At 39.7% G+C, this 27564-nt stretch overlaps 4 protein-coding genes across 6 annotated transcripts in view; all 4 read left to right on the top strand.

Moving 5' to 3' along the window:
- Positions 1-8798, top strand: part of kcnab1b (potassium voltage-gated channel subfamily A regulatory beta subunit 1b) — a 49145-nt gene extending 40347 nt beyond the window's left edge. For both annotated transcript variants that reach the window (XM_074689239.1, XM_074689238.1), the window contains exons 10-15: positions 4694-4779; positions 4961-5081; positions 5190-5284; positions 5410-5530; positions 7341-7429; positions 7523-8798. In XM_074689239.1, coding sequence (XP_074545340.1) covers positions 4694-4779; positions 4961-5081; positions 5190-5284; positions 5410-5530; positions 7341-7429; positions 7523-7612 — 602 coding nt within the window. In that variant the 3' untranslated portion in view covers positions 7613-8798. The remainder of the gene's footprint in view (positions 1-4693; positions 4780-4960; positions 5082-5189; positions 5285-5409; positions 5531-7340; positions 7430-7522) is intronic.
- Positions 8799-10001: 1203 nt separating this feature from the next.
- Positions 10002-22229, top strand: pask (PAS domain containing serine/threonine kinase). 2 transcript variants are annotated; one of them, XM_074689550.1, is made up of 21 exons: positions 10002-10331; positions 10440-10670; positions 10770-10999; positions 11107-11277; positions 11419-11553; positions 11661-11795; positions 12903-13149; positions 13491-13669; positions 13754-13883; positions 14309-14477; positions 16921-17150; positions 17338-17467; positions 17605-18194; positions 18279-18421; positions 18531-18698; positions 18832-18957; positions 19052-19186; positions 19875-20074; positions 20369-20502; positions 20595-20744; positions 21513-22229. In XM_074689550.1, the coding sequence occupies exons 2-21, from the start codon at positions 10466-10468 to the stop codon at positions 21683-21685; spliced, it is 3780 nt and encodes a 1259-aa protein (XP_074545651.1). In that variant the 5' UTR covers positions 10002-10331; positions 10440-10465; the 3' UTR covers positions 21686-22229. The 2 variants fall into 2 exon arrangements, with proteins under 2 accessions (XP_074545651.1, XP_074545650.1); XM_074689549.1 differs by having other exon boundaries at positions 10464-10670; positions 21513-22228.
- A 431-nt stretch (positions 22230-22660) lies between these two features.
- mterf4 (mitochondrial transcription termination factor 4) lies at positions 22661-25027 on the top strand. The gene is made up of 4 exons (XM_074688848.1): positions 22661-22755; positions 23069-23501; positions 23583-23767; positions 24416-25027. The coding sequence occupies exons 1-4, from the start codon at positions 22729-22731 to the stop codon at positions 24803-24805; spliced, it is 1035 nt and encodes a 344-aa protein (XP_074544949.1). The 5' UTR covers positions 22661-22728; the 3' UTR covers positions 24806-25027.
- A 99-nt stretch (positions 25028-25126) lies between these two features.
- On the top strand, positions 25127-27351 carry LOC141804432 (putative G-protein coupled receptor 148). Its single transcript, XM_074688850.1, has 2 exons — positions 25127-25382; positions 26040-27351. The coding sequence occupies exon 2, from the start codon at positions 26106-26108 to the stop codon at positions 27063-27065; it is 960 nt and encodes a 319-aa protein (XP_074544951.1). The 5' UTR covers positions 25127-25382; positions 26040-26105; the 3' UTR covers positions 27066-27351.
- Positions 27352-27564: the final 213 nt, after the last annotated feature.

Genomic DNA, 27564 nt, shown 5'->3' with positions numbered 1-27564 from the left:
AGGATCCTCTAAAAATGGACGAGCCATTTCTTCGTGAGGGCTCATTGGTCAGTGGGTGGGGTTTTAATAGTCCATGAGTTCGATCTGGAACCTAACCTGCCCCGGAGTAGCTTAGCCGTTCAGCGTATGTTGCCATGGAGACTCGCCTCACTGAGGAGTGATCCCGTGTCGTAGAACAGGGAATCCTGAACCTATCCTCAAAGCTACCTCGCTAGGCAGTAATCCTGCTTCGTAAAACAGGGCCCAGAGTTCAAAGGGCAACAAGGTTTTGATTGGTATCCAAGCAGAGGTCTGTGCAGAGATAGGCAGTCCAAAACAGGCAGACGTGAGGCAAAAGGCGAGGTTAAAAGGCAGGCTTGGTTCAATATGCAATTCTATGACTATGAAATAAATGCTGGGACGAAGGCTGAGAGGTACGACGAACTGGCAACAAGACAATGAGAGACATGAGGTTAAATACAAGAGGTAATGAGGGTAATGGAAACAGGTGGGGAGCAGCAGGTGTGACCAGACAGGGGCCGGGCAGACAGGAACACATCCAAAACAGAGACAAGGGCTAGTGACCTCAAAATAAAAGCATGACATGAATGTTCAGGAAAGAATTAAATAATACAGACATGACTTTAATGTAGTCTCCCCGACGTCACCTGTCTGTTTCTGAAACGGAAAATGAAACACATCGGCTATAGCGACCATATTGGTAGTGGCAAGGGGCTTTGCGTATAGCCATAGGGCGCTTGTCGCTCACGTGACCCTGAGCTGTGCCTCTGATTGGGCGAGCTCTGGATCTTAATATCCTCTGAACTGCAGAGTTAGAAATAAATTCACCCCCATACAGTGTGTGCTGATAGTCAAGTTAGCGATTCAGACAGGAGACGTTTTTTGAACCAGGCTGTAAATAGGTTAATTTCTACTTTGAAAACAGTTCTTTTGGCTTGGTGTGTATGTAACTTCCGGTACTTCTGGAGCCAGCCTCAAGTGGACACTCGAGAAACAGCAGATTTTAGTACTTCAGCATTGTCTCATAGTCTTAGACCGGAGGTTGCTGCTTGGAAGAGAAGATGAAGAGATCACCCATCATGCCTTGTGCCTACTGTCCAAGCCTGTGGGGGCAGTCTATGATCTGGGGTTGCCGCAGTTGGTCAGGTCTAGGTTCAGTAACAGTCTGTGCTCAAAGAATGAGGTCAGCTGACTACCTGAATATACTGAATAACCAGGTTATTCCATCAGTGGCTTTATCCTTCCCTGATGGCACGGCCATATTCCAAGATGACAAGGCCAGGATTCATTGAGCTCAAACTGTGAAAGAGTGGTTCAGGGAGCATGAGACATCATTTCAACACATGGATTGACCACCACAGAGTCCAGACCTTAACCCCATTGAAAATCTTTGGGATGTGCTGGACAAGGCTTTGGGCAGCGGTCAGACTCTACTATCATCAATGAAGATCTTGGTGAAAAATTAATGCAACACTGGATGGAAATAAATCTTGTGACACTGCAGAAGCTAATCCAAACAATGCCACAGCGAATGTGTTCTGTAATCAAAGCTAATTGAGGTCTAACAAATTATAGAGCATGTGACCTTTTTTTTGGCCTGGCATTGTATCTCAGTGTGTGTTGCATCTTCTACACACCTTGAAGGCTCTGCATAGGGGATTAAATGTGCCTGATTTGGACACAATGATCATGACTCATGGCATGTTTCTGATGGAAGAGGTCTCAAGAACAAATTAATGTTGGTAAGCAGTCAGGATGCAGATTTTGTTTTTGTATTCAACACAATTTTGTTACCAGGCTATAAATATTTTTATTGATGCTGTAAAAATGGGCGTTTTAATGGAGGACCTAATGGGGGCACTCTGTGTTCTCCCTGTCAGAGGGGTCTTCAGTCATTTCAGCCTTCCTTCTCTGACTCTTTCAGTTACTGTAAGCTAAGCAGGTGAAGCCGTAGTTGTGTGTATACCTCACACACAGGTGCGTGACTGTGGTTGTCAGTTTACCAATACAATATGTTGGATGGCATAATAACACAGTGCATTTTCCCCCGCCATGCACGCATCACCACATGCATGTGCCCACAACCTCTCCCACACCATCCTCCTTGATAAGCTGCTGTGGGTTTATGTGAGTGGGGTGTTGATGGTGCATATCTCACCTGAGCACCCAGTCGCTGAAGCTCCGTCTGTTGTGTGTGTTGATGACTCACCGTGGCTTCATGGGAAAGAAAAAAAAAAAAGTTTATGTCAAGACTGGCCTGTAGGTGAGCCTGAATGTTGCCATGAATCAAGGTGTCATAGTTGCCTCCTGGCATTCAGTTGGGTTATGCATACATTTACAAACTCATTGGCACTGTGTGTGCGCCTCCGAGGTTCCTGCTTGGTTCACAGTTTTTCCTTCTGTCCAAATCCCTCACTCCCTGCCTCCCTCTTTCCCTTTTGGAGCAGATGTACTGTTATTCCTCTACCCTCGCACCTGCTTCACCCACACGCACACTTGCTCTCTGTCTCTCGCTGAGCTGCAGTTTGGTCCACAGAGAGACGGAGAGAGAATGAACAACCCATGGAAAAAGAGTTGCTCATTTTTAATCACAATCTGCTGTGGTCTCATCCCTTCACCCTCATGTTTCACTATTTATTTCGCCTCAAGAATTCGTGTTGTTCTTCACAGCTTAGCAGATGTTTCAGTAATGCATTTTCAGTGCAATTACAAACTTAAAGAGATAACACTAAACACTTGATCACATCGTTGTGCTGCACAGTAATTAGAAAGCTTTGGCACAGCATACAACAGACAGTCATTCAGAATAACGACTGTTTACCTCCTCCTGTACTTTGTGCTAAAGTCTCCTCAGAGGAAGCACACTGCAAAAACTGGGTAACACTTTACTTTAGAGGTCCACAAATTTCATCACACTTAGGTAATAATTAGACAAAGTTTTTTTCTTTTTCTTTAAAATCAGCACATAACTTCTTTGAAATATTGTCCAAATTTATTGTTGCAAGTCACAATTGGTAGGTTACTTTTTTTTTCCATTAAAAAAAAAAAATTACTCCAAATTGCAAGGTAAGAAGGGGACGGTTAGCAAATAATTTATTTTAAATGAAATCACAACCCACCACAAAATGTTTTTAGAAGTATCCCAACGTTTCTGCTATTTCCAGAGAAGCAGGTGATAAATAGCTGCTTAGTTCTTGAAAACAGAAGTAAGGTTCATTGTTTCCTCTGATATTTACCTTTGAAATGTGAAGTGAATAATTCAATTTCCCAATAAGCAGTTGATAGTTAGCTATTTGTTATTTAATTTCACCAAGTTCTTTAGTCCCCAGTGTGTTGATATGTATAATTGAGATCACATGTAAAATGATAAACCTTTATGATTAGGCCTATAATGTTTTACATGATACAACTGAAGGCTTCAGATGTGATATTCACCAAGAGTGGGGTTGTAAATTAACCTTACCTGATTGTGATAGACACTGTGAGTACAGGCGCACTGCAAAACAGAATCTGGACGGAAGTTATGTGCTAATTTTCACCAAAGTCTTATGAAATTTCAAAGAAATAAGAAAAAACTTTGTCTAATTATTACCTAAAGTGGTTAATTGTTACCAAGCTTATGTCTCATGAAGTGTTTTTGTTGTACTTTTAATAGAAAATGTATTTTTAGACTTAACATTAGCCACATTCACCTTTCTAGTGTAGGAAAATATCTTATTTCTAGATATCTAAAGACTAAAATGAGGTCTGGATTGCTTGGAAAAAGTTGAAAAATCTGCCAATGGAACAAGAGAAAAGTTACTTGTATTGTGACATTATTCTAGTGTCAAGAAATTTTTTAAGCAAATTTTTCTTGTTAGATTGGCAGATTATTTTTACATGTTACACAGAATTCTGACTTTGTTTTTGCCCTTGAATAGCTTAAAACAAGACATTTTTCTGGACTGATAAGGTGACCGCGGCTCATATCAAGTATAAACGCCAATTTTCACTTAAAATAAGATTTAAAAAAATGCTTGATAAGATTTCAGATTTTTGCAGTGTAGACCACTGGTGTTTTTTTTTTAATTAAATAATATAAATCTAAAAGAACTACATTTATTTAACTGCAGTTCCACCCAACATTACTTTCTTACTGCATCCTTTGGTACAAATATACAAACCACTGAAGGCCACTATGGTGGCTGACTTCTACCCCCACCCCACTTGTAACGTTTTATGGTTTGTTGTACTGAACAAGTAAAAACACTCTGTTAAGGTTGGCTGAGTCTTTTCATTTAACCCCTGAGGCGTTTAGCTCCATAAAGTCCTCTGACCCCAAGAAAGAAAATCTGCTTATACCAGAGTTTCAAAGCACACGAGCTGCCTTTCTTTCTATGAGACTGAATACATTCCAAGCATCTTCTTTGTGTAGCTCAACCAAAGAGTCTTCCAGTATTTATTATTAGACATTGTCTTAATCTTCAATTATCTCTTTATTTTGATCAATTTATTTACTTTTAGTGAATCTTTTTTGTGTATATAACAGGGATAAAACATCAGCCAAAATATTGCAAATATAGTGTGAAAGTTAAACATTTGAAGTTGTGGTTCTGCAGATTTTATGAGTGCTGCAGCTGTGGCGCCATCTACTGCCTCTGTATTGACAATGTCTCGTCCTGTTTGTTGTTTGTTTGCTTGTTTGTTTCTGTAGAGATAGTGAGAGCGATGACACATGTGATCAACCAGGGCATGTCCATGTACTGGGGAACATCCAGGTGGTCTGCCATGGAGATAATGGTGAGTGACAGAGAAAGTAACAGAAAACAAAAAACAAAAAATAAAAACAAAAAACCCTGCTTACATAAACTTTGCACAGACCCTAAATAAGGAAAAAGAGCCTCAAACTAAAAGATATTTCTTTACAAGTTCTTTAATCTCCTGAACATTTCTGCTTTTCATTTTTCTTCTTTCTTATCAGGAAGCGTACTCTGTAGCCAGGCAGTTTAATCTCATCCCGCCCGTATGTGAGCAGGCTGAGTATCACTTCTTCCAGAGGGAGAAAGTGGAAACTCAGCTGCCTGAGCTCTACCATAAAATTGGTAAGTTTAGAGAAAAATTTCCCTTGAACCTTGAGTTAATTTAAGTTCATCTTTGCACTATAATCGATTTTTGTGCTGTATTGCAAATAAGTCATTGCCCTATTTCAGGTGTGGGTGTAGTTTCTTGGTCCCCCTTGGCGTGTGGAATCATCACTGGGAAGTATGAGAACGGCGTCCCAGAGACCTCTAGAGCCTCAATGAAGGTACCATGAAAAACATTTAAATCCTGCCTCAACCTTTCATCTACACAAAATCAAATCCAGCATGCATAGTTAATGACTGTTTGGGAGTATTTAGTATAATGCTTTTCATTTTATCGCTCCTCTAGCCATACCAGTGGTTGAGAGAGAAAATAATGAGTGAAGATGGGAGGAAACAGCAGGCCAAGCTGAAGGAACTGGCTCATATTGCAGAAAAACTTGGATGTACCTTGCCGCAGTTAGCTATAGGTAAGGAACTACATGAGTATCTGGTGGCCTTAAAGCTCCTCTGAGGAGTGTACAGGTTGAGTTAATGTTGGCTCCTCCTACAGACACAAAACTCCATCTTCTACTTCTTTTTCAGTAAAATGTATTTATCGTTGAAATTCTATTCTGTGGAATATGTAAGCAAAGGTTTACAGTTAAGGACTTAACCTGACACCTGCTTTACCTTGAAGCAGCAGATTTCACATATAATTCGAATGACATAGAAATTGTCCATGTTGTCACTACTTTGGCATCTGTCATTTTTTCAGCCTGTAAAATATGGGGCGCACACGACAAATAACAACAACATTCCTCCACATTTAACTCTGAAACATCACTTTTTCTGCAGATTTAGAGAAATATTTGTGAAATTTATTTGTCAAATATTATATGTAGAAATGTACCGATCGATCAGTGCCAATTTCCTTAACTTTGGGGGGTTGGTGATTGGTGAAAAGGGATCTGTGATTGGCCCATCCTTACATCCATCCAAACTGATCTTTTATACCTCTGGGAAGGTCTAACAGCCAGTCATTGATGCTTTTTGCTCTGAGACCTAAAACTCATGACACATTATTGGTTGTTTATGTTAAAACATCAAGATTTTATTGTTTTACAGGTATAGTCCAATTATATTTAATAAAATAAGATTGGAACATTAAAGGTAAATGCGGTCAGTTACAAAAAAATGAAAAATGAAAAATTGTATCGGCCCAAATCGGTATCCATAGGCCAGGCTTTTTAAATAATTCTTTAAATATTTATCAAAGGTTTTTCTTAAGCAACAATCTTGGCCAAATATTTACCAAGGTTTTTAAATATTTGGCCAAGATTTCTAAATCTTAAGCAAACATTTCTGAATTTTAAGCAAATATTTCAAAATATTTGCTCAAGATTTCTAAATGCCTAGACAAGATTAATAAATCTTTTGCAAAGATTTTAATGTATTTGCTAAGATTTCTAAATATGAAGTCAAGATTTCTAAATGTTTTGCTACGATTTCTAAATATTTAGCTAATATGCAAATTCACACTCCCACCCGCCTTGTAGTACCAAAATAAAAGTTGGAGGAAGAGATTTTGAGAATGTCAAGTTCAACTTCTTTGATGTCGGCCACAGAATCTTCAACAGCACCATCACAGCACTTGGTACGTTAATTTTTTGACGGCTGATTCAGCCGACTGTGTTTGACTTTCTCAAAGTCCTGGCTGGATTGCTTCCTCAAACTTTTATTCTGGTACAGGTGGGAGTGTGAATTTGCATGTTAGCTAAAGATTTTAAAATCTTTGATTAAAATTTTGACATCTTGATAAAATATCTAAAACTTAAGCAAATATTCAGAAATCTTTGTCTTATAAGTCTTGAATAAATATTTAGTCTCAGCTAAATATTAAGAATGAAAACTGAAAGTCTAGAAACGTAGCTAAATATTTAGCATCAGGACATTCATTTATAAAATTTATAAATAACATTCAACATTTAGATATAGCAGTTAACATCTAGCTAAAATATTCAACATTAATACAAACTATTTGAGGAATATATTTCACAAACATTTCTCTAAATCTGCAGAAAAAGTGATGTTTTAGAGCTAAATGTGGAGAAATGTTGTTTTTGTTTGTAGTGTGTGTAACTTTATAATCAGCGCCCCATAGTAAATTACCTTTCACTATGAGCTTGGAACTATAAATTAAAAAAAAATAGCTCACCAAATAAAGTATTCCTTTAAATACTCTTTGTTACCCTGATATTGCAACTGGAACTTAAAAATCTCCTCATTACCCAAATGTAGCATGGTGCCTGAGAAACGAGGGAGTGAGCTCAGTGCTGCTGGGATCTTCTAACCCAACACAGCTAACAGAGAACCTGGGAGCCATTCAGGTATGAAGACCTTTTTTAGAAGTGAAAGCAAACATGTATCATTTCATCAGATCAAACAGCACTAATTGCATTCCCTGTCTTTATTTTGTGCAGGTAATTCCAAAGATGACAGCAGGCATCGCCACTGAAGTGGATCATATATTAGGGAACCGTCCTCACAGTAAAAGGGACTACCATCATTAAACTGGACTCATGTTTTAGTGAACTATGCTCAGACAAGCTCTCAAAGCTCAGTCCTCACAGCCATGGCAGCATAAGTGCGTGCCCAACTCTGCTTGTGTGTGCGTATGACTGTGCGTGTGACTGTGTAAAGCGCTCCGCTTGGCTCCACGTCTGTATGAAGATCAACCAGTGCTCATAGAATGAGTTACTTGAAACACATGCATGCTTCAGCTATAGCAGCCAGCCATTGGACTGAACAACAGTAGGAAAACCCATTAAGATGTTTTATATCAAGGGAAATTCTCCTCTGCTAATAAACTAATATGAGGAGAAATAATTCACTGCAAGCTCAGACAGGTTGAAACCTGCATGGACCAGTTGCTGAACTATAATGTGTCTTTCATTCTTTTAAAGGGTGTCCTTTAAAGAGAAAATATACAGCATTTTTGTCCAGAAGTATCACACAAGCTATGAGCAGAGCAGCAGAAACATATGGGAAATATGTGGTGTATCAAACTGTACTCAATATCCCAGAAATCAATCTTACTAGATGTTTGTGATGTAGTAAATTAAATAGAAATATTACATGGGATTGAACCTGGCCTTGGCAGATCAGATCACACATCACATTTCCCCATACAGCTGAACTGTCGATGTAATGAAACATTTCAATACTGGATAAACAGAAATTCTGTCCACAATGCTATTGCAACTGCCAAGAGAGCTAAAGTTAAATTGAAATATGTTTGAAACATCTGTACTGACTGTTATATAATTTCCTTGTGAAGCAGCTATGTCAGATTGAGTCCATTCTCTCTTCTTCTTGTACTGTTTCTTTTTCATTTATGTAAAAGTACAGAGTACTTTCCTATTGTACACTTCCAACCCCTCTAGGTTTATATTATACCAAAATGTAATTATGTCTGATTCATCTTCTTTTAGTCAGTATAGTGGCTGAAACATTCATGTAGATCAAGTCGTACGCAGGAGTGATTTACAATAAAGCCATGTAGCTAATAAAGAGGCTGATTCCTCCATCTGGACCCCTGCAGTCACTGCACCTGCAACACATTAAGTTCATACCCAATTTTCCCTCGATGTTAGTTTTGCATAATGAGATCATCTCTGAGTTCTCTCTGTTCAAAGTTGTATTTCAGTGATGTTCATTAGATTTGTACATACAAATAAAAAGCTTATACTTCTCATATGATGTGCTTTAAGACTACAGTATATGAATTTGTCTTTGCTTTTTAAGGAATTATATACTTTATTCCTGGATAACATATAACTACTAAGCTTTGAAAGGACCTCATATAAAAACAATATAAAATCTTAATAAAAAGAGGACTCTATGCAGGGTGTTGAATTTCAATTTTTCAACAAAAGTTGTGGGGTTTTTTTCTTTTTGAATTATTAGATTTCCACCCCAAATTGTCTTTGAAATATTCAGAAGAATGTAAGGTATTATAGGTTTGATGGACCCCCACTTTGAAAAACTATTGAGTTTCGCAATTAAGTGTATCTGCTGCTAAATGAGCCCCTGACAAGATTTTACAAGCCTGTGCAATGGGTTGTAATTTTGGGATTGCCAAAGACAATTAGGAAAAAATGAAGAGCTTACAAAATGGTCTTCAAAAAAACCTGAGTATTGTTGTTGAACATGTCCATCCCTTCATGAGCACAGTGTACCCATCCTCTGATGGCTACTTCCAGCAGGATACCGCTCCATGTCATAAAGCTGGAATCATCTCAGACTGCTTTCTTCAACATGACAATGAGTTCCCTGTACTCCAACGGCCTCCACAGTCCCCAGATCTCAATCCAATAGAGCACCCTTGGGATGTGGTGGAACGGGAGATTCTCATCATGGATGTTCAGCCGACAAATCTGCAGCAACTGTGTGATGCTATCATGTCAATATGGACCAAACTCTCTGAGGAATGTTTCCAGTACCTTGTTGAATCTATGCCACAAGGGATTAAGGCAGTTCTGAAGGCAAAAGGGGTCCAACCTGGTACTAGCAAGGTGAACCTAATAGAGTGGCCAGTGAGTGTGTATCTGGTTCCATGACCCTCAGACTAAAAAGTGCTGTAGACCTTTATCTTTAATTTGGAGCAGAAAACAAATCTTCTGCATCAATTTGAAATGAGTAAGTGCTTATAGGCACCCCACTATAGCAGTTTGAGCGTAACTTGCCTTTTTTAATCATGAGGTGTTAAACAGAATAGCTGTTTCTTTGCTTTCGAATGCCCATTCATAAAAAGGCAGTTTTACCGTGTGAACATTTGTTATATTTTTCATTTAGCTTGTTCGTGTCGCGGTTTCCATGGCAGCAAAGGTTGACATTTCCGGTTAACGGTCCAATGAGCTGTTCGTATTTGGAGACGTGATACTGATTGGCCACCGGGAGGCACCTCAAATATATTCGGCACTCGAAGCCCGCCTTATACAAAAACCGCTGTATACACCATAACTCGATAGTTATACAATTTTGTTTTATCCTGACTGTGGGGGTAGAAGCCTGATACTGGTTTGCCCACTTTCTAGAAAGGCTATCTCGAAACACAGCCGTGCCAGTTACAGCGGTTATTCGGGTGTTACAGAACCAAACAGAGCACGGCAGCGTTTGTTTTTAGCAGGGTTAGCAGATGGCTAGTTAGCCACGTATAGCAGGGGAGTTAACGTTACCTTGTCAACTAGCATCAACTGAAACTGCGGTGCCCTCCTTCTTTCTGCTGTGGTGAGTGTCGTATTACCTTTATTTAAAACAGACCTTCCCACATTACACCAATAAGACACATCTATAATCACTTAAACTTTGGTGCACATGTTGATAAAAATACTGCAGTTTATTTCTTCTCTGTCAACACAGCAATGTCGATGTCGACTGAGGCTAAGCATGGGGCGAGCCAAGGTAGCAGAGGTAAAGGCGACACTATTTGTGTGGTGCCCAATCTCTTCTCTGAGTTCCTGGAAACTGACTCTGACCTGAATAAATCCTACCCATGTACTCGGAGACCCCTGCACAAGAAAAGCCTCCTGGCTTTGAAACATCGCTATTGTCCTGGTTCCTTAAGAGGTGAGTGTGTTGGCTGTAAATGTGGAAAAAAATAAATGACACAACACAACATGAATACGGGATTCTTAAAGTGTAGCTCTCTTTTATTTTCACAAACAGGCGAAATTGAAGATGTTTGCACATCTGTGGCAGAGAGAAACCACCAAATCCAAAGCTTGCATCATTGCTCTCCAGTTTCTGCTGTCTCCTTGCCACGTCCATGCTCCAAGATGGAGAAAGAGGATAGTTTAATAGACCAATTAATCTCTGGAGAATTTGACCTTCCTGGATCCCTGTCTGCCCTCAACCCCAACAAAGTCATTCTAACTGTTGACTTTAAATCCAGACAGGTATTGTTAGTGCACTCAATGCAAGCTTTTGCAGAAGAGTTTTCCCCACCAGTACTGCAACCAGAGGCTATCATAAACATGTTTGGGTTTTTTTTGTCCTTTTCCAGATTTTGTCAGCAAATGAACAAGCATGTAAACTGTTTGAGTGCACCACCAATGAGCTTATTGGACAAGAGCTGTCCTGTATCATAAAGAAAACCAATCAGGTCCTGGAAGATGCATTGGAAGAATATTTTCTGCTCATGGATGGAACTGTTGTGGCTGTGTCTGGAAAAGTGGTAAGATTTTCTGACTCATTAACTATTTGATTTTCAAGGTATGAAGATTATAATCTTCTATCATGAGCTTTTCAGCCAGACCGCTGTGTCTGTTCATGTTTAATAATTTGTTAAATGTCAAATATCTTGCTTTTCTTGTAGGTGGATGTTGTGACATCCTCTGGAGAGGTCCCAGTATCAATCTGTACCTACAGGCAGTCACAGAATGAAGAGCAATGTTGTATTGTGATGGATATTGTGGAAAGAGTATCAGCCTCCCTGTCATTCTCTCAAGATGTTAGTACATCATTTTTGTTCCCTTTTTGTTATCACAGTCATGTATAGGTAAACATGTGCAGTATTCTCACAAAACATCCTAATTAACACCTTTAATGCCTTTCTAGGGCAGCATCCTATCTTGTGACTTGGCGTTTGCCCAACTCCATGGGTACCAACATACAGATGACTTAAAAGGGACATTTGTCAAAGACATAATCCCCTCTTTACAAATGCCCTTCCACAGTCACATACTGCCCAAGGTAAGCACACTGCAGCACAAAATACTGCCCCACTCTGCTATGAACAGATTCCCTCTATAATAGGGGTGCGCCGATCACAGTTTTCTGGCCAATCACCGCTCTTTAAAAAGCCTGACCTGCCGACACCGATTTGGGCCGATACTGATTTTTATTTTTTGTAACTGACAGCCTATACCTTCAGTGTTCCAATTTTATTTTATTGAAAATTATTGAACAATACCTGTGAAAAAAATAAAATCTTTATGTTTAACTTAATAGGGATGCACGATATTGGAAATTTGCAGATACCCGATATGCCGATATATCGAAACCCCTTTTGACCGATACCGATAATCACAAGTTTGTTTGGTTTTTTTTCACTGTAAAGAAAGCTAAGTCTATCCTGTACTGGAATTTATATGTTACTCTTATTGTGACGGTCTTATTTGTTTAAGAAACACACATAAAACAAGACAAAAAACATTTGATTTTACCATAAATAAGAAATGTATTATTTTTTCAAACCCAAGACATTCAGTATTGAAATACAGAAAAATAATTTCTTTAGATCACATGAACTTTAAATGTACAATGCATTTTTAAACATAACCAAGTTGCATTTGATTATTTTAGAGCTACTGTAACAACCTGGTGACAGACACAGAGCTCTGCAGTGCAAATAAATGAAGTGCTACATTTTATTTAAGGAGCTTATTTTTCAGATGGAAAATAATAATAATCCTAACTGTATAGCACCTTATCGGCTGAGCTTATCGGCAGAAATTTTCATATCTGCCGATACCAATAAATGTGTTTTTAAGCTTTTATCATATTGTGCATCCCTATTAAACAACCAATAAAGTGTCCTGAATTTTGGGTTTTAGGGCAAAAAGCCGGAGGTATATACGATCAGTTTCATATGTAAGGATGGACCAGTCACCGATCACTCAAAATTAAGGAAATCGGCACCAATCGATCTGTGCATGTCTACTCTATAAGCTTTCTTTCAAGTTTCAAATGTGCTTCTTAGTTGTCTTAGGGTGGCAGACAAGAATGTATATGCCACAGTCTATAAGCTTGTGTGTTTTTCTTTTAAAATCTGACGGTGCTTTTGTTTTCTTCTTTCAGATGCTGAGGGTTCAGAGAGTGTGTGGTAAAAGTAAAGGTGGTTCAGCGGTCCCATTGTGCATCAAACTGGAAGGGGCAGTTACATGTGGGAAATCTCATCACCAAAACAATGGGACAGGTTGTGCACGTTCAACAGAGACTCTTGGAAGATCAAATGCAGAGAAAAAGCCGCCCAGCTCACCTCTCACCAGCTCTGCCTGCAAATCAGAAGACAGTGAGATACCTTGTGAAAGAGATCTTTCTGCAGGTGAGGATGCTTGTGGTGCAGGGTCTTAATACAAGGTCAGAGAGGGATTAGAAAAAATGTAGATTATTTCTGGAGACGCTGGTGTTTAATCCTCTGTGTTTATATGCAGTTGCAAACATTACCATGTGTATAATTATAAACATATAGGATTTCTACTTATGAAAAAAAGTTAAAAGGGACAGACACATTAGTGGACCAAAAACACACTGATGTCATACTGCATCATCAGAAAGACGAAATTAAAACTGACTTCTGCTGCTTTGGAGATAAACTGCTGTTACATCCTAGCTAAAGAGGAGTTGTGTAACTTATTGTTCCTTTTTTCCCCTCCATTCTTTTAGATGTTAGAGCAGAAAGTGTCCTTTCCCCCAGTCCTGCTCTGGAGTACTATGGAAACATTTGGGTGTTTGCTCCTCTGAGTGATCTCCTCCTCCTTTACCCTGATGGTTCTATCCACAGCATCCACGACCACCTGGCTCTCAGTGTGTTTGGCTACACAAAGGATGAGTTGCTGAGAAAGGTTAAGTATCATCACTAGCAAAACAGAACAGTCTGGATGGACATGGGGATTGTTGAGTGTGCCAACGCTGTTTGTCATCAACAGAGCGTCACTTTTCTGATGCCTGGTTTCTATGGGTGGTTGTCACAGTCAGACAGAAAGGCCAGCTCCTTCTCTGACTCTAAAGCAGAAGCTGGTAAAAGTGCAGCCTCATCCAAAGTATCAGGGAATACTGGTAAGAGTTTGTACTTATTTATTTACAGTGCATGAAACAGGACAGCTGATTAAAAAACTGATATACAGGAGTTGTGGAGGAAGGGACTAAGACAAAGGGTAGCTTAAAGGTAAAAGACACAGGGGCAAGCCTTTGTCTACATCTATATGAAGTATCTGAGCCATTATCCCTGCTACAAGCTAAGTTATAACAGCCCTTTTAATCTGACTGAGCCGATGTTTGTCCATTACTTATCCTCTAGTTGTGCTTTTGAAAGCTCAGTTTCAAAATAAAAAATAATAATCACATGTGTGTTAGATATGTGTGATTGATTAAACTGTGTCATACTGTACCTTTGGTGGTACTTTTTAGGTGTGTTAGCGCTCTTGTTGTCTGTGTTTCCATTGTGAATAATTCAATAAATCCTCCTCCTGTCACTATCTTAGACCCTTCTTCACTTGTAGCTGGTGACATGGCCACGGTGAATCATGCCGCCCTGGGAAGAACCCCCACAGGAAGAGGAAGGATCTTCACTGGAACCAGCACAAGGCTGGACAAACAGGGCGCTTTGTCTACCCTCTCTCCTCCTGCTGTCACATCCACGCGTGTGGTAATGTAGGTTGCAGTGCATATGAATATTCTTATATTCTTAAATCACCTGAAAGCCTGGGGTGGGAATGTTACCAATTGTGCATAAAATGCCATCCATGCAGACACTCTTAACGGAAGAATATTAAAAGCTGCTGTGTCAACATTTTGGCACCTCAAAGCATGTGTATTAAAGATGGCTGGCTGTAAACCTGAAATCTCCCCCATTGTCAACCCCATTGTCCACACTCACACAGCCACTGACTTTGAGATGCACTCCTGCAGAGTTCATGAGAGCCTAGGACTGTCCCACTGTCAAATCACAAAGTGCGTGAGGGATCTCTTGCTGACTTTATGAGCCCTTACTGCACCATTTCCGTGAGTCAGCATGGTTGCAGACTTACCGTGGGGGAATTACCCAGAGTTCATTTTAATGTGACGTGAAACCATAGAAATGCGGGGTTCCCAGAGGAAGCCCACAAACACGGCAGGTTAAACAAATGTGTAATACGTAAATTGAAGAAAGAGAGATGGCAAACAAGAACTGCAGAAATTAGACCAATGTTGATGCTTCATAAATAAAGGTCTACCTGTCTTTAAGAATAAAGACAGGTAGACTTTATAACACTGCTGTAATCTTCCCAAATACTTTTGTCTTTACACATACCATATCATATTTCTTTCAGTTTGATGGATAAACTGTTTTGACTTATGGAAGCTTACAGATAAAATGTCATTTAATTCAATTTAAAGCTTGTTCAATAACAGTTCATACTCTAAGCTCTTGTTTCAGCCATTGTGTCTTAAACCCCCAAGTAGGAATACAAAAACTCTTTTAGGGATGCACGATATTATCGGCACAATAACGGTATCGGCTGATAAAAGCTTAAAAACGTTATTATTATTTTCCATCTGAAAAATAAGCTCCTTAAATAAAATGTAGCACTTCATTTATTTGCACTGCAGAGCTCTGTGTCTGTCTCCAGGTTGTTACAGTAGCTCTAAAATAATCAAATGCAACTTGGTTATGTTTAAAAATGCATTGTACATTTAAAGTTCATGTGATCTAAAGAAATTATTTTTCTGTATTTCAATACTGAATGTCTTGAGTTTGAAAAATAATACATTTCTTATTTATGGTAAAATCAAATGTTTTTTGTCTTGTTTTATGTGTGTTTCTTAAACAAATAAGACCGTCACAATAAGAGTAACATATAAATTCCTTCCCGTACAGGATAGACTTAGCTTTCTTTACAGTGAAAAAAACAAACAAACTTGTGATTATCGTTATCGGTATCGGCCAAAAGGGGTTTCGATATATTGGCATATCGGGTATCTGCAAAAATCCAATATCGTGCATCCATAAACTCTTTATGTGTGTCAGGTTTGCCGAATCACCAAATTTGGTCCAAGTTTTTTTTACTCCTAAACAGAAGATTTAACTTCTTTTACTTCATTTTTACATGACTTAAGTAAATCAATAATCCTCTATGTAAGGAATGGAAGAGGACAATTCCAGATTTGTATTGTCATTTTTTTAAACACAGCTCTTTCATTCCATCTGCTGGCCAAAGAATGTAAGTGCATGTTTGTTCTAACAAGATATTCTTGCTCACAGTATAATGCAACTGATAACATTTTTGAGAGTTGATGAGAGACCTGAGTTTAAGGTACTAAGGACACATAAGAAAGTGTTTGTTCTTTAAGGAAATTATCAACAGAAATCTTTACAAAACTTTACAGAAGATAATGGTTCACTGTTGCATAAAGCTCCACTCACATCTACAGTATTAGAGGTGTCCCAGTCTGATATTGATATCGGATATCGGACTGATATCAGCAAAAAAACAAGTATCGGAATTGTATCGGAATTCATCTTAAATCTCCGATATAAGCAGTTTCTGTTTCCCATTGGTTAATAATAAATGGGTCAGTTTTTCCTCATACCTACTGTTGCTGACTACTGTTCTTTGTTTGAATAATATCACTCAATCAGGCCTTTTCTAACATGACAGACATACTACAAAATAAGTAATAAAAGTATGCATGTTTAATGCTGATATCGTATCCGATTAATATCGGTATCGGCCAATACTCAATGCTGTATTATCGGTATCTTATCGGAAGTGAAAATGTAATATCTGGGCATCCCTATACAATATACATGGATATGATTTGTTAAAAATACATCTTTGGACTTATTCTCATTAGCCAATAAGATATTAATCACTCTTTTGATAGAGACAAATTTTAGCTTTTAGCTTATTCAACAGGACCTGCTGGAGGTCTGAACATTCGTTGTGTGTGTGTGCACATCTTAATAATGATAAAAAAAAGAGCATTCATAGTGAACTGTGTGTTGCTACATGTCAGTGTTTTCCGTTTCTTGTGTAATTATGACATCATACATTCCTGTTTGGGCTTTAATGGCCGTGCACCTCACAGATTAAAGTCCCAATTCTTTCTCTAGGGCGGATGACACTGCAGAGCTGCTGGAGCAGGCCGCACAGGTGGCTCCCTGTAGTGGTCAGTTGGACAGTCCTGATACCACCCAGGCACTCCTCAAGACATTCACCTGGGTGGAACCTCCAGAAAACGACACCTTCTCTGTGGTTTCCACCAACGAACAGCACAGTAGCCAAAAACAGCAGCCCGCAGGAGAACGTAGAAGTACTCCGCCAGCCATCAGGATCATTCCAGGTATGATGTAGAAGAACTGTTGTAGGTTTTCACTGTTGATTTGCAGGTTTTCCTTTCAACCAAGAAACTGCTGAACCGTCATTTGGGAGCATAACTGGTAGCTTATCAATAAGAAACAAGAGAGCAGGCTTTCAGAAAGTATTCATCATTTTTTCTGAGTTTTTGTTGAACTCTTTAATCTTTTTAGGCTCACCCTGTGAAAACAGTCCTGTTGTAGGCAGAGTGGGGGGCCTATTTACAGATGCAGGCAAAGAACAATGCTCATGTGGGTCGGTTCTTCAAAACTCCAGCTTTGAGGTTATCTCCCTGGAGAGCAGGTAAGTTTGCAAGATGCCTTCTTCAACTTAAAATCATTCATCATTATATTTTTTTCCACAAATAATCAACTTGAGCTCCCAGTGCCTACTAGATATGTTAGTCTCTGTCATTGGTCAATGCAAACTCTATTTCCCAGGTCGTCCTCTGGTTTCTGTGAAAAGTTTCTTGGCCATGGTGCTTCTGATCCAGGACAAACAGAAGATTCCCGCTCAGCACACGTCATAGAATCAGCCAGCTGTTACCTGGACCTGAACAGCCATGGTGACCTTGTGACCCGTTCCATGGCTGCTCTCGACCTGAGCAGTAGTATAGAGCTGCTCAGTGGCGGAGGCTACAATGGCGATATCCAACACTCCTTGATATCCTGTGACACAGCTGAGCTCCTGCGTACTCCCTCCCTTTGTGTGGTAGAATCCGACCAGGAAACAGAACCAGCTCAAAGCGCAAACACTGGCGTAGAGGCTAAAAATGGCTTGAGTGAATTGCAAGAAGAAAAAGATCGAGGCGAGCAGGATCAGTGGGCTGCTCTTTCTACAATTCATAAGAGTAAGAGTCAAGAGTTCTGTGGGCAAATGAACGATGGAAGTCAGTCGATGACAGACATACCTGCTACCTCCACGCCTAAGAGACAGAAAGAGAGTGGACACAACCTGTCAGCAGAGAGTATGCAGATCATGGAGGGAAAATATGAGGGAAGTGCGTACCACAGAGATGGCACGAGAATAGGTTTGACCACTTTTTGTTCTAACATCTCCTTTCCATGTGACACAAAGCAAAAAGACTTAAACCAGTACTCCTGTTTCTCTCTAGATGTGCAGTGTGATGTGTGCAGAGCCGACCTCCCTGATGGAAGCTCCATGTTCTGTGTGTGGTTGAGCAGGCCTGGACAGCGGGGGGTGCTGTTTCAAACAAACAGATCACTGCCCAACCTTTCAGAATCCAGTCTCGGGGAGGTCAGTGGTGTGGCAGTAAAAATCATTAGCACATAAACCTGTGAGTGAAAATCCAAACCTAAAATAGTGTTTATCTGCTTCAAAGTTGTCATTCTTTTTCTGTCTTTAGAGGATTGGCGAGGCCAGTCATGGAGAGGTCTTGCGCTCCACCATGGACTTGGAGCAGTCTCGAGCCTGTGATGGGCAGTTTGAAGAGGAGTACCAGCCTCTTAAAGCTGTGGGAAAAGGAGCTTTTGGTTTTGTCTGGAAGGCTCTGAGGCGATGTGATGGACAGGAAGTAAGAAAAATGGAGAATGCAGAAAATGAACACAGTTCATGTCCAGAAATGTTTGTGTGAAAACATGTTTATAATTCTTGGAAAAAAAAATGGTTTTTGTGTTATGACTCCACTGATGTATCTGTATTTGCAGGTGGTGGTGAAGTTCATTAGCAAGGCCAGGATCGTGAGTGACTGCTGGGTGGACGATCCCATGCTGGGACGAGTCAGCCAGGAGATCGCCATACTGACTCGAGTGCAGCACCACAACATAGTTAAAGTAACTGCAGCATCTCATAAGAACCATTTAATACACAACAAAATCTGAATCTGTCATGCTAAATATATAAACACTCACTCCTTCTGTCTCTCAGGTACTGGAGGTGTTTGAAAACGGGAGTTATTTTCAGATGGTGATGGAGAAGCACGGAGATGGTTTGGACCTCTTTGAATTCATCGACATGCAGCCGAGGCTGGACGAGCCACTGGCCAGCTACATCTTCAGACAGGTATGAAAAGAGCCAATATGGTAGATATGACAACAGTAGCCACGTATACATGGACCAAAATATTCTGCTTGCATGCAGTTTATTTGCACAAACGGAAAGAATTTAACCTTTGTGTGCACCGCATTCCAGAAGAAAAGTGCCAATTCAAATGGACATTTAATCGGTTTCACAGGGGTGGAATATTCCTTTCCCCAAACTGATTGCGGTATTATGTATCCACTGAAACGGAAAGTTGTTAGGGTACGTTCTTTCGGCGCATGCTCAGGTTTGACGTAAGGCACAACTAGAGACGTCCCTCAACTTTAAAAATGGCGGCGAGCCATCAGCACTGGACTGCTGCTGAAAGTTTGTTTTTGATCCAAACATTGAAAGAAATGAACATAATTTCAAGACTGGATGGACGACAAACTCGCAATACGGAGTATTGTAACACTGTGACAAACAAACTGTCGTCCTCCAGCTTTGATAAATCTTGTGATGTTTACGTTTTTCTGCGCATGCCCCATTGACTATTCTGTTTGATTATAGCAGCGCATGTAGACCAGAGATTGGAATATTCCTTTCCATGTATACTATTGTTTTCGGAAAAGTCATTCGGAAAGATTCCATTCGGAAAGACGAAAAACTCCTCATGTAACCGTGGCTAGTGTTTGTTCTCTGGTAAACTGTGTCTTCTGTCTCCTCTCAGCTGGTGGCCGCCGTCTTCCACCTGAGGACCAAGAGCATCCTTCACCGCGACATAAAAGATGAGAACATCATCATCGACAAATGTTTCCACATTCGTCTGATAGACTTTGGCTCTGCTGCTATGCTGGCTCCTGGGAAGCTCTTTTATAATTTCTGTGGCACACTGGAGTACTGCTCTCCAGAGGTGCTTCAGGGGAACCCGTATGTACATTACACCATCTAATAAAAAGATACATTTATCCCTCGTGAAACGTAGATACAGATGGGTTAGGTTTAAAGTAGACTCACTGTCCTTGTGCTCACATTGCAAACTCAAAGCACTACAAATAAATACACTATCTAGGTCAGAGCATGTTTGACTTTATTAGCCCATTAACTTTTATGATCTACTGTTAAACTAATGCGTAGCTTTTAAAAGAGTTCAGATCCTTGAGATGCCAGTGCTGTTATTGTAATTAAATTACCTTTTTCTTTTTCTCTGGGTTTCTATTTTAGCTATGAAGGTCCAGAACTTGAGATGTGGTCTCTTGGTGTGCTGCTTTACACTCTACTCTTCAGTGAGAACCCTTTCTGTGGTGTGGAGGAGATCCTGCAGGCTAAACTCAAGCCCCCATTTCCTCTCTCTCCGGGTATGACTCTGCAAACAGTTTTCTCATTGAACAGGAGAAAACCCCATCTTTTCTGAAACTTTTTTCCAGCTGAAATGCCTCTTTGTACACAGAATTGAACGCTTTGTTGTATGGGCTCCTGCACCCTGATGCTGCTCAGAGGATGACTCTGGACCAGCTGCTGCTACAGACCTGGATCAGCCAACCCATTTCCTTGGCAGAGTACAGCTGGACAGAGGTGTTCCCAACATCTCAGAGTTACTGTAAGTACTTTTTAACAGCACTGATAAACTGATGCTTCGGGACTTATGGTACAGCTGTAAATAAACATAAGTATTCTTTTTTTTATTGTATTGTAAATACAAGCTTTGTCTGCCTTTGATTCTAGAGACAGTCAAACATATACTGCACATTAGGGCTGCAGCTATTGAATATTTTAGTATTCCAGTATTCCCATTGAAAATCCCATTGATTAATCGAGTAATCGGTTAAAATACATTTTTGTTTGGTTAAAGAGCATATATTTTTCAAATGAAAATTTTTCTCTTTAAGAAATATAATTTTCTGATACAGCATGTCAATAAGAGCACTTGCTTTGGTAGCTCCAAAATTTGTAAACACACTTTGACACATTTTTTGTGCCTTGTACATCTCATCAAATGTTGCGGACCCAAATGGCATCTGTTTCGTAGAATGACCCATTCGTCTACGAACTCCAGAAAAGAAGCTAGATTTGTTGCTAGTTGCTATTTTGTATAAGAGTTAGCTTGAGGGGTCTGAAAACTCTCTTAATATGGTCTCAGCTCTATTTGAAATACCACTCTTTGGTCTTTTTTAAAATTAAACGATTCCTCGAGGCGGAGAAAATTACTCAAGTATTTTTTGTAATCGAGTACCTCGAATCATTCGAGGTATCGTTTCAGGTCTACTGCACGTAGTGGGTTTTTTGTGTTCACCCAAAGAATCTTGCAGCTGTGCTTGTGAAAATGGTGATCAGGCAGAAACAAACTTCGGGTCCTCTCTTTTTACAGGTTCACCACAACACCAGGAGACAGATCCACAACTGCATTATAGACCAAACTTATTCCCAGATCAGCAAGATGAGACTCTTCCTGATGATGACGATGAAGAAGAAGATGAAGAGGACAGGTTGTCAATGGTGGCCCTGGAAACAGAGCTTCAGAAGTACCTCCATGAGGATTAAAAATCCAACAACCGCCTAGAAAATGGTTGTGGAGAAAACAGAGAGTAAAGAAAAGCTTGTCCTAGTCCAAAACTTAAATCAAATGCTTCTCAGTCAGCAAAAAATCTATTAGAAACACACTGAGCCATATCTGTATGAAGGAAACACAGTTTGCTAGAGATTGTGAGCTTTTTGTCAAAAAATGCTTGTTGATATGTAGGAGTGTTACATAAATTAGTGACAGAATCACAACGTAAAAGAAGTTATTCCTATTATTTTATCTATATTCTATTTATTATCAAGATTCATAGGAAGTCTTGAGGCACTGGTTTGACTGAAATGATTTTTTCAGCCTTGCCTCAAAAACTCACCAACCTGGTGTTCAATACCTCAGAGAAACTACAAAGAAAAATAGTTTTGCCTGAAGTTAAAGGGATTTGTTTCACTGATTTAACACTAGTTTAGTAAATGTGTTATTTTTATCTTGAATGTTTTAGTTCAGATTGTAAGTATATTTACAATATTTTATGTATATTTGAACATCAATAAATATTTTACACTATTTTCTTTTTTATATTTTTAGAATAAAATAATGTGTCATAATCTGTTTTTTCCAAAGCTGTTGAAAATTTTTTATCATTCTGTCAGGCTTACATTGGGTGCTACCTGAATTGTAAGCATGAAGTCCCCCCCAAAAAAATCTGATTAGTGTTTTACGTTTTGTTTAGTTTCCCCTTTTTTTGAATGAATATTTTGACAATTGATGCTGGAAATATTTAAAACCTACCTGTTTGGCCTTATCAAATTATAAAGCAGATTTGTTAAAAGTGTACGCAACACACGCAGATGCACAATCTGTTCACAGCTTGTTTACATAAACAGGCATTTCTTAAGACTAACTGTTCGAAAACAGTAGTATTTCATTCAGCCACAAATTCTGTCTCATTTTCGTCAAAAAGTTAAACTGGTGAGAGGTGCGCTGTGTTGCGTGAACGACAGCGGAACCTTTGTTTTCTCCGCTGTGACTACGTTGAGAGACGGGAATAAAGAAACGACGGACAAGCATGGGTACTCGAACTGCTGCACGTAAGGTAAACAGAAGCGATAAAAATGTGATTATTTTAATTCTATTCTCGCTTAAAATATTTTGAAACGTTAGAATTGTGTTTATCACTTTTGTCACGTATTGAAAACTGGTTTTATATATCTGACAGCTCTTAAAATTTGCTGTAACCTTCCTTGTCTTCCAACTTAAAGCTAATGGCATCGGAACTCCTTAATTAGCTTATACCAACTTCCCCTCTGTAATTGATTCATTCCATTAACACAAACAGTTGCCCTGTTGTGACTGCTGACTGTATTAAAACAACAGGGATTTCTTATCATTCCGATCTCTAACTACAGGTTCTCATATGGGGTCTAAGAAGATACCCCTCTCCTCTATTAAGACATGGGACATGCACCATCCAGCCTCTGTGCATCCGCTGCAGACCGCTCTGTTCCTCCAGTAGCCAGAGTACACAAGAGTCAACACTACCCAACTTCAGTGAACTAACCTCTGAGTCCAAGCAGCCAGCCACAGAGCTGTCCATCCACTCCCTGCGTGACCTGGGATTCACAGACACTCAGGCTGAGCAGATCTCTGAGGTCATATCTAAAGTCAGTGGAGGAAACACCACCAAATACGCTCCTTCTACTCTTACAGCTCTGTTTGTTTTGGGTCTCAATCCTTCCAGTGTGCTCAAACTGCTGGAGAAATGTCCTGAGCTCTTCACTGTGAAGGAGTCTCTGCTTCAGCAGCGGATAGGCAACCTGCGCAAGCTAGGGCTAGTTGAAGGTGAGAAGATCTTCATGCTCAAAGACAGTTAAGTTAACTGTATGACTGTGAAACTCATGTGTTCTTGTATCTGTTTCCCAGGCAGTCTTCAAAGAGTGGTAGCCTATTACCCCCAGATCCTCACCGTGCCTTTGAAGACAGTAAAACATGTGGTGATGTTCCTCAGAGAGAGGTGCCTGTTTACAGTCCAGCAGGTCACCGACATCCTCAGAGAAAGTCCTGCTGTTGTTGTGGAAAACACTGGTCAGCTGGAGTACAAGTTTCAGGTCAGCATATTGACGTGAAAAGAATGATGGTTTGAAGTCCTACCTATAAGACATTAAATTTCAGAATGCTTTCTTGTACTTTGATTAGTAGTAGGCAGTGTAATAAGTGTATCAAACATTAAACTTCTGTGATTTTTGCTTATAGTTTAAATCTGTGGTTCATCAGTTGAAAAAAAAAAAAAACAAGTAAATCAAAGATGCAAACTTGGGCTTTTGGAGGATGTGTTTTAATTATTAAATGATACAAACAGGATGATTAATCATATATCCAAGTATTAATTTTTCATGTGATTGGTGTGAAACTGTTTACATTCAGGCAACTTTTCTCATTGTAAAACTTGTATCTCGCTGTACCTTCTGATTTATTGACTTCCTCAAAACTCAACCTGGACATCATTCAATGCGATAGTAGTTATATAATGATACCAACACTGGAGGTTTGATGTTCATAAAGGGAAGTGTTTTTTTTTTTTTTTTTTTCATCAAGATTCGATGTGCATAAAGTTTTTTATTTGTTACTAAGGATAATACGGTTTTGTTGTGTTTACATTTTTTATCTTAAGTTCTGTGTTTTGTTTTGTTCTTTTGTTATACCTAGTGGTTATTGTTCATCATTTTAACAGTGTATATCATCTCCTCTCTCCACAGTACGTTTACTTCCGAATGGGTGTCAAACAGGCAGAGATGGTTAAGGCCAGATTATTTCGTTTCACTCTGGACGAATTGCGGTGTCGACACTGTTTTCTGGAGCGCAGGGGCCTCTACGAGACCCCAGACAAGAAGGGACAGACTCTCATCATCAACCCCAAACTGGAGAGCATCCTCAACGTCAGCGAGGACGCCTTTCTCACAGATGTTGCCATGGCGTCAGCAGAGGAGTATGATGTTTTTAAAAGAATGATGGCGAGAGAATGGCGTGAGGAGCAGGAGCAGATGGGCAGCATTGAAGCTGAAAGTGACAATGACGATGAAGAAGAGGATGAGGAAGATGAAAAGGCTCAAGGGAAAAGTGCATACAGGAAGAGAAAAAAGAGATAATCTGGGAGTAGAGAAGAGATATCATAAACCATAATTAATCAAAGAATTTAGTTTTGGATGTTTTCGAACCACGGTTTGTCTTTTGTTGCTAAAGAAATTACTTGAAAGACAGAAAAATTCAGTGTAACAGTTTCAGAGCTTGTTCATCAAGTGGTAACTTGTAGCTACAAACATGGCTCACATTCCTCATTTTCCTCATTAAAATATGATTTTTGAACTTTCTTCAAGTGTTTATAAAACTTTTTTGCGGCATGTCAAACCGTTCAGATTAATCTCTAATTAAGTGGAATCAATGAGCTCTTGCTTCCAATCTTAGTTAAAAACAGCTTGGGTAGAAGTCATTGAAAAAGTGAGAATGTGCTGGGAAGCTGAGCAAATGGAAGCTCCACCCCGTTACTATGTGACAGCCAAGTGGCTGCAGCTTTCTCCATCCTGCTTTTATCTGTATGAGTCAACAAAGAGAGCATCAGATAAGGCCGACGGACCAGACGAGACAAACGAACCAGCCATTGATTTATAAAAGCCCTAATCCTAATGGATGTGACACACTCAGGGGTTACTCTGTTCTGGACATCAGGTAAGAAAAACTCACCTTTAATCGATCAAAAACAGCCAAAGCAATCAATAATTAATTGATAAGTGTTGTAGCTCAGACAGAGGCAAGTCATTTTCTGAATTCATCATGGGTGGTTGAGCTCGTGTTAACTGATATAGAATGGCTCTTTGATTCCTCCTTTAGACGACTATTTAAACTGTTTAATTTAGAGTACTACAACACTCAAATATAAAGCCAAATTTGTGAATATTAAACTTTATGTCTGCAGTTAAAGCGAGCTGTGAGGGTTTTCTGATGTCTTTAGTGCAGTGAATGTTATAAAATGGGTTGGGTTTATTATTTACTACATCACTTTATTTACATTGTTTATATATTTGCTAAGTAACAACCAGAGAGACAGGGTATATTTTATTTGAATTTTAGCTGAATGGACCCCTTGATTTGACTAAATAACCAAAGAGGAGAAAGTCATCTTATGAAACGTGACGGTGACGTACTCATGCTTTTGATTAACTTTTTCAATGGAGAGACTTCTGCTTGTTAACAGCTGTTAAAAACCATGTAATATTTACATGTTATAAACAGTCTATAGAATCATCTATATGAATTATTGTGCTTGTATTTTAATGTGGGATCATCCTGATTCTTCAAATTGAAACATGTTATTTTTGTTCACAGGAAGCAGCTAGAGGCAGCAATCCACACACTTCAGTCTGATCATCATCTCAAAACTCAGGAACCAAAATGACATCATCAGTCGTCATTGCCAACCTAACAGAGGAATGGGTGGAGAGTCTGCACAGGTGGCACCTTAAGTTCTTTTTCATTCCGTCCATTGTCATCACTCTGCCCACCCTGCTGGTCAACCCTGTACTCTTGGCGTGTATTTTTCTGTCCCGCGCCCTGCGTCAGGAGACACGTTATCTACTGATGGCCAACACCCTGACAGCTGACATGCTCTTCCTCATCCTCAACCTGTCCACTGTGATCTGTAACGCTGTGGATGTGCAGATCTCCTGGCGGCTCTGTGAGGTCATCACAGCTTTGACTGTCACTACCTACTGCTGCGCCATCCTCACAATCACGCTCATGGTGGTGGACACCTATGCTGCGGTTCGTTGGCCTCTTCGTTACCATGATATTCTGCCACCTGCACGCACCCACTGCATACTGGTGGGGGTATGGGTGGTGGCAGCCATCTATCCTTTCATGCTCGTGATAGTGATGGAGGATGGGAGAGGAAGCCCACATGGCAGAGTGGCTGTGTGTCTGGCCATCATCTCCTTCCGCTTTATTGAAATCAAGAAAACAGTGGGGATCCACATCTACTTCTTTGTAGCAGCTCTCCTCTGCACCTTCCTCATACTGTACTGCTACATCCGGCTCTACATGGTCACAAGGACTCAGGGAATCTGGCAGAGTCGCTTCTCCAGGGCCCGGGTCACACTTCTGGCTCACGGGCTCCTGCTCCTGTTCTACTTCGCCCCTGGCTTTGTTTTCACCATGGAGCTCTTTCTTTTCCACAGGAAAGACATTAGTCATGATGTTCGCGTGTGGATCAGCACAGTCAATATGTGTGTTCTCACACTGCTGCCAAGGGCATTTGCTCCATACCTGTACGGGTTGAGGTACAGGGAGATCTCTGACTCTCTAATGCAGCTGCTGCGGCAGCACAGGAGACTCAGCCAAGTCACAGTTTCTTAAAAAAATACTTTGAGGTCTAAATATTTCATTTCTTCAGTGAAAGATGCGTCCTTTTTGAAGCACTTTACTGGGATGATTCCTTTCCTTTTGTTATTTATTAGGGAGGCCAGATCTGGAGAAAGTGCAGTGCCATGGAGCACGACATTTACTTTGTCAACCCCTCAGACTTAAATTTGAATTGTTTTTATAATCATTTTTTTCTTACAAATTATTATTATAAGACAATATTTAATATTATATATATATAAATATAATATTTTTTGAAGAATCCCTTTTATTCATTTTTACCCCCTCAAAACTGACTTTAAGGGACAGTGATAAACCTAAAATGTGGATTTCAGTATGTTACAGACAAAACTAATGAGGTTAGAAAACCGCTTTGGTCTAATAATCAATGGCTGCATTTACAAACAAATTATGTTAGCTTGGTATGGCTACATTAGTATCATAAGAAGTAACTGCTCAGTAATGATTAAAAAAATCTAAGTATTACAGATAT

This window comes from Halichoeres trimaculatus, unplaced genomic scaffold (genome assembly GCF_033239565.1).
Source record: "Halichoeres trimaculatus isolate MK-OKI-2021-1 unplaced genomic scaffold, fHalTri1.1 fHalTri1_scaffold_15, whole genome shotgun sequence".
NCBI classification, from domain to species: Eukaryota; Metazoa; Chordata; class Actinopteri; order Labriformes; family Labridae; genus Halichoeres; species Halichoeres trimaculatus.
Note: the sequence above shows the minus strand (reverse complement) of the source record. Positions and strands in the feature narration are given on the sequence as shown.

Excerpts from the sequence above, each read along its gene's own strand:
- pask (XM_074689550.1), top strand. The coding sequence starts at position 10,466 with ATGTCGATGTCGACTGAGGCTAAGCATGGGGCGAGCCAAGGTAGCAGA. Across the intron at positions 13,884-14,308 it reads CAAAGTATCAGGGAATACTG|ACCCTTCTTCACTTGTAGCT; the intron begins GTAAGAGTTTGT and ends TCACTATCTTAG. Across the intron at positions 20,745-21,512 it reads CCCAACATCTCAGAGTTACT|GTTCACCACAACACCAGGAG; the intron begins GTAAGTACTTTT and ends CTCTTTTTACAG.
- mterf4 (XM_074688848.1), top strand. The coding sequence starts at position 22,729 with ATGGGTACTCGAACTGCTGCACGTAAG. Across the intron at positions 22,756-23,068 it reads CTCGAACTGCTGCACGTAAG|GTTCTCATATGGGGTCTAAG; the intron begins GTAAACAGAAGC and ends CTCTAACTACAG. Across the intron at positions 23,768-24,415 it reads AGCTGGAGTACAAGTTTCAG|TACGTTTACTTCCGAATGGG; the intron begins GTCAGCATATTG and ends CTCTCTCCACAG.
- LOC141804432 (XM_074688850.1), top strand. The coding sequence starts at position 26,106 with ATGACATCATCAGTCGTCATTGCCAACCTAACAGAGGAATGGGTGGAG.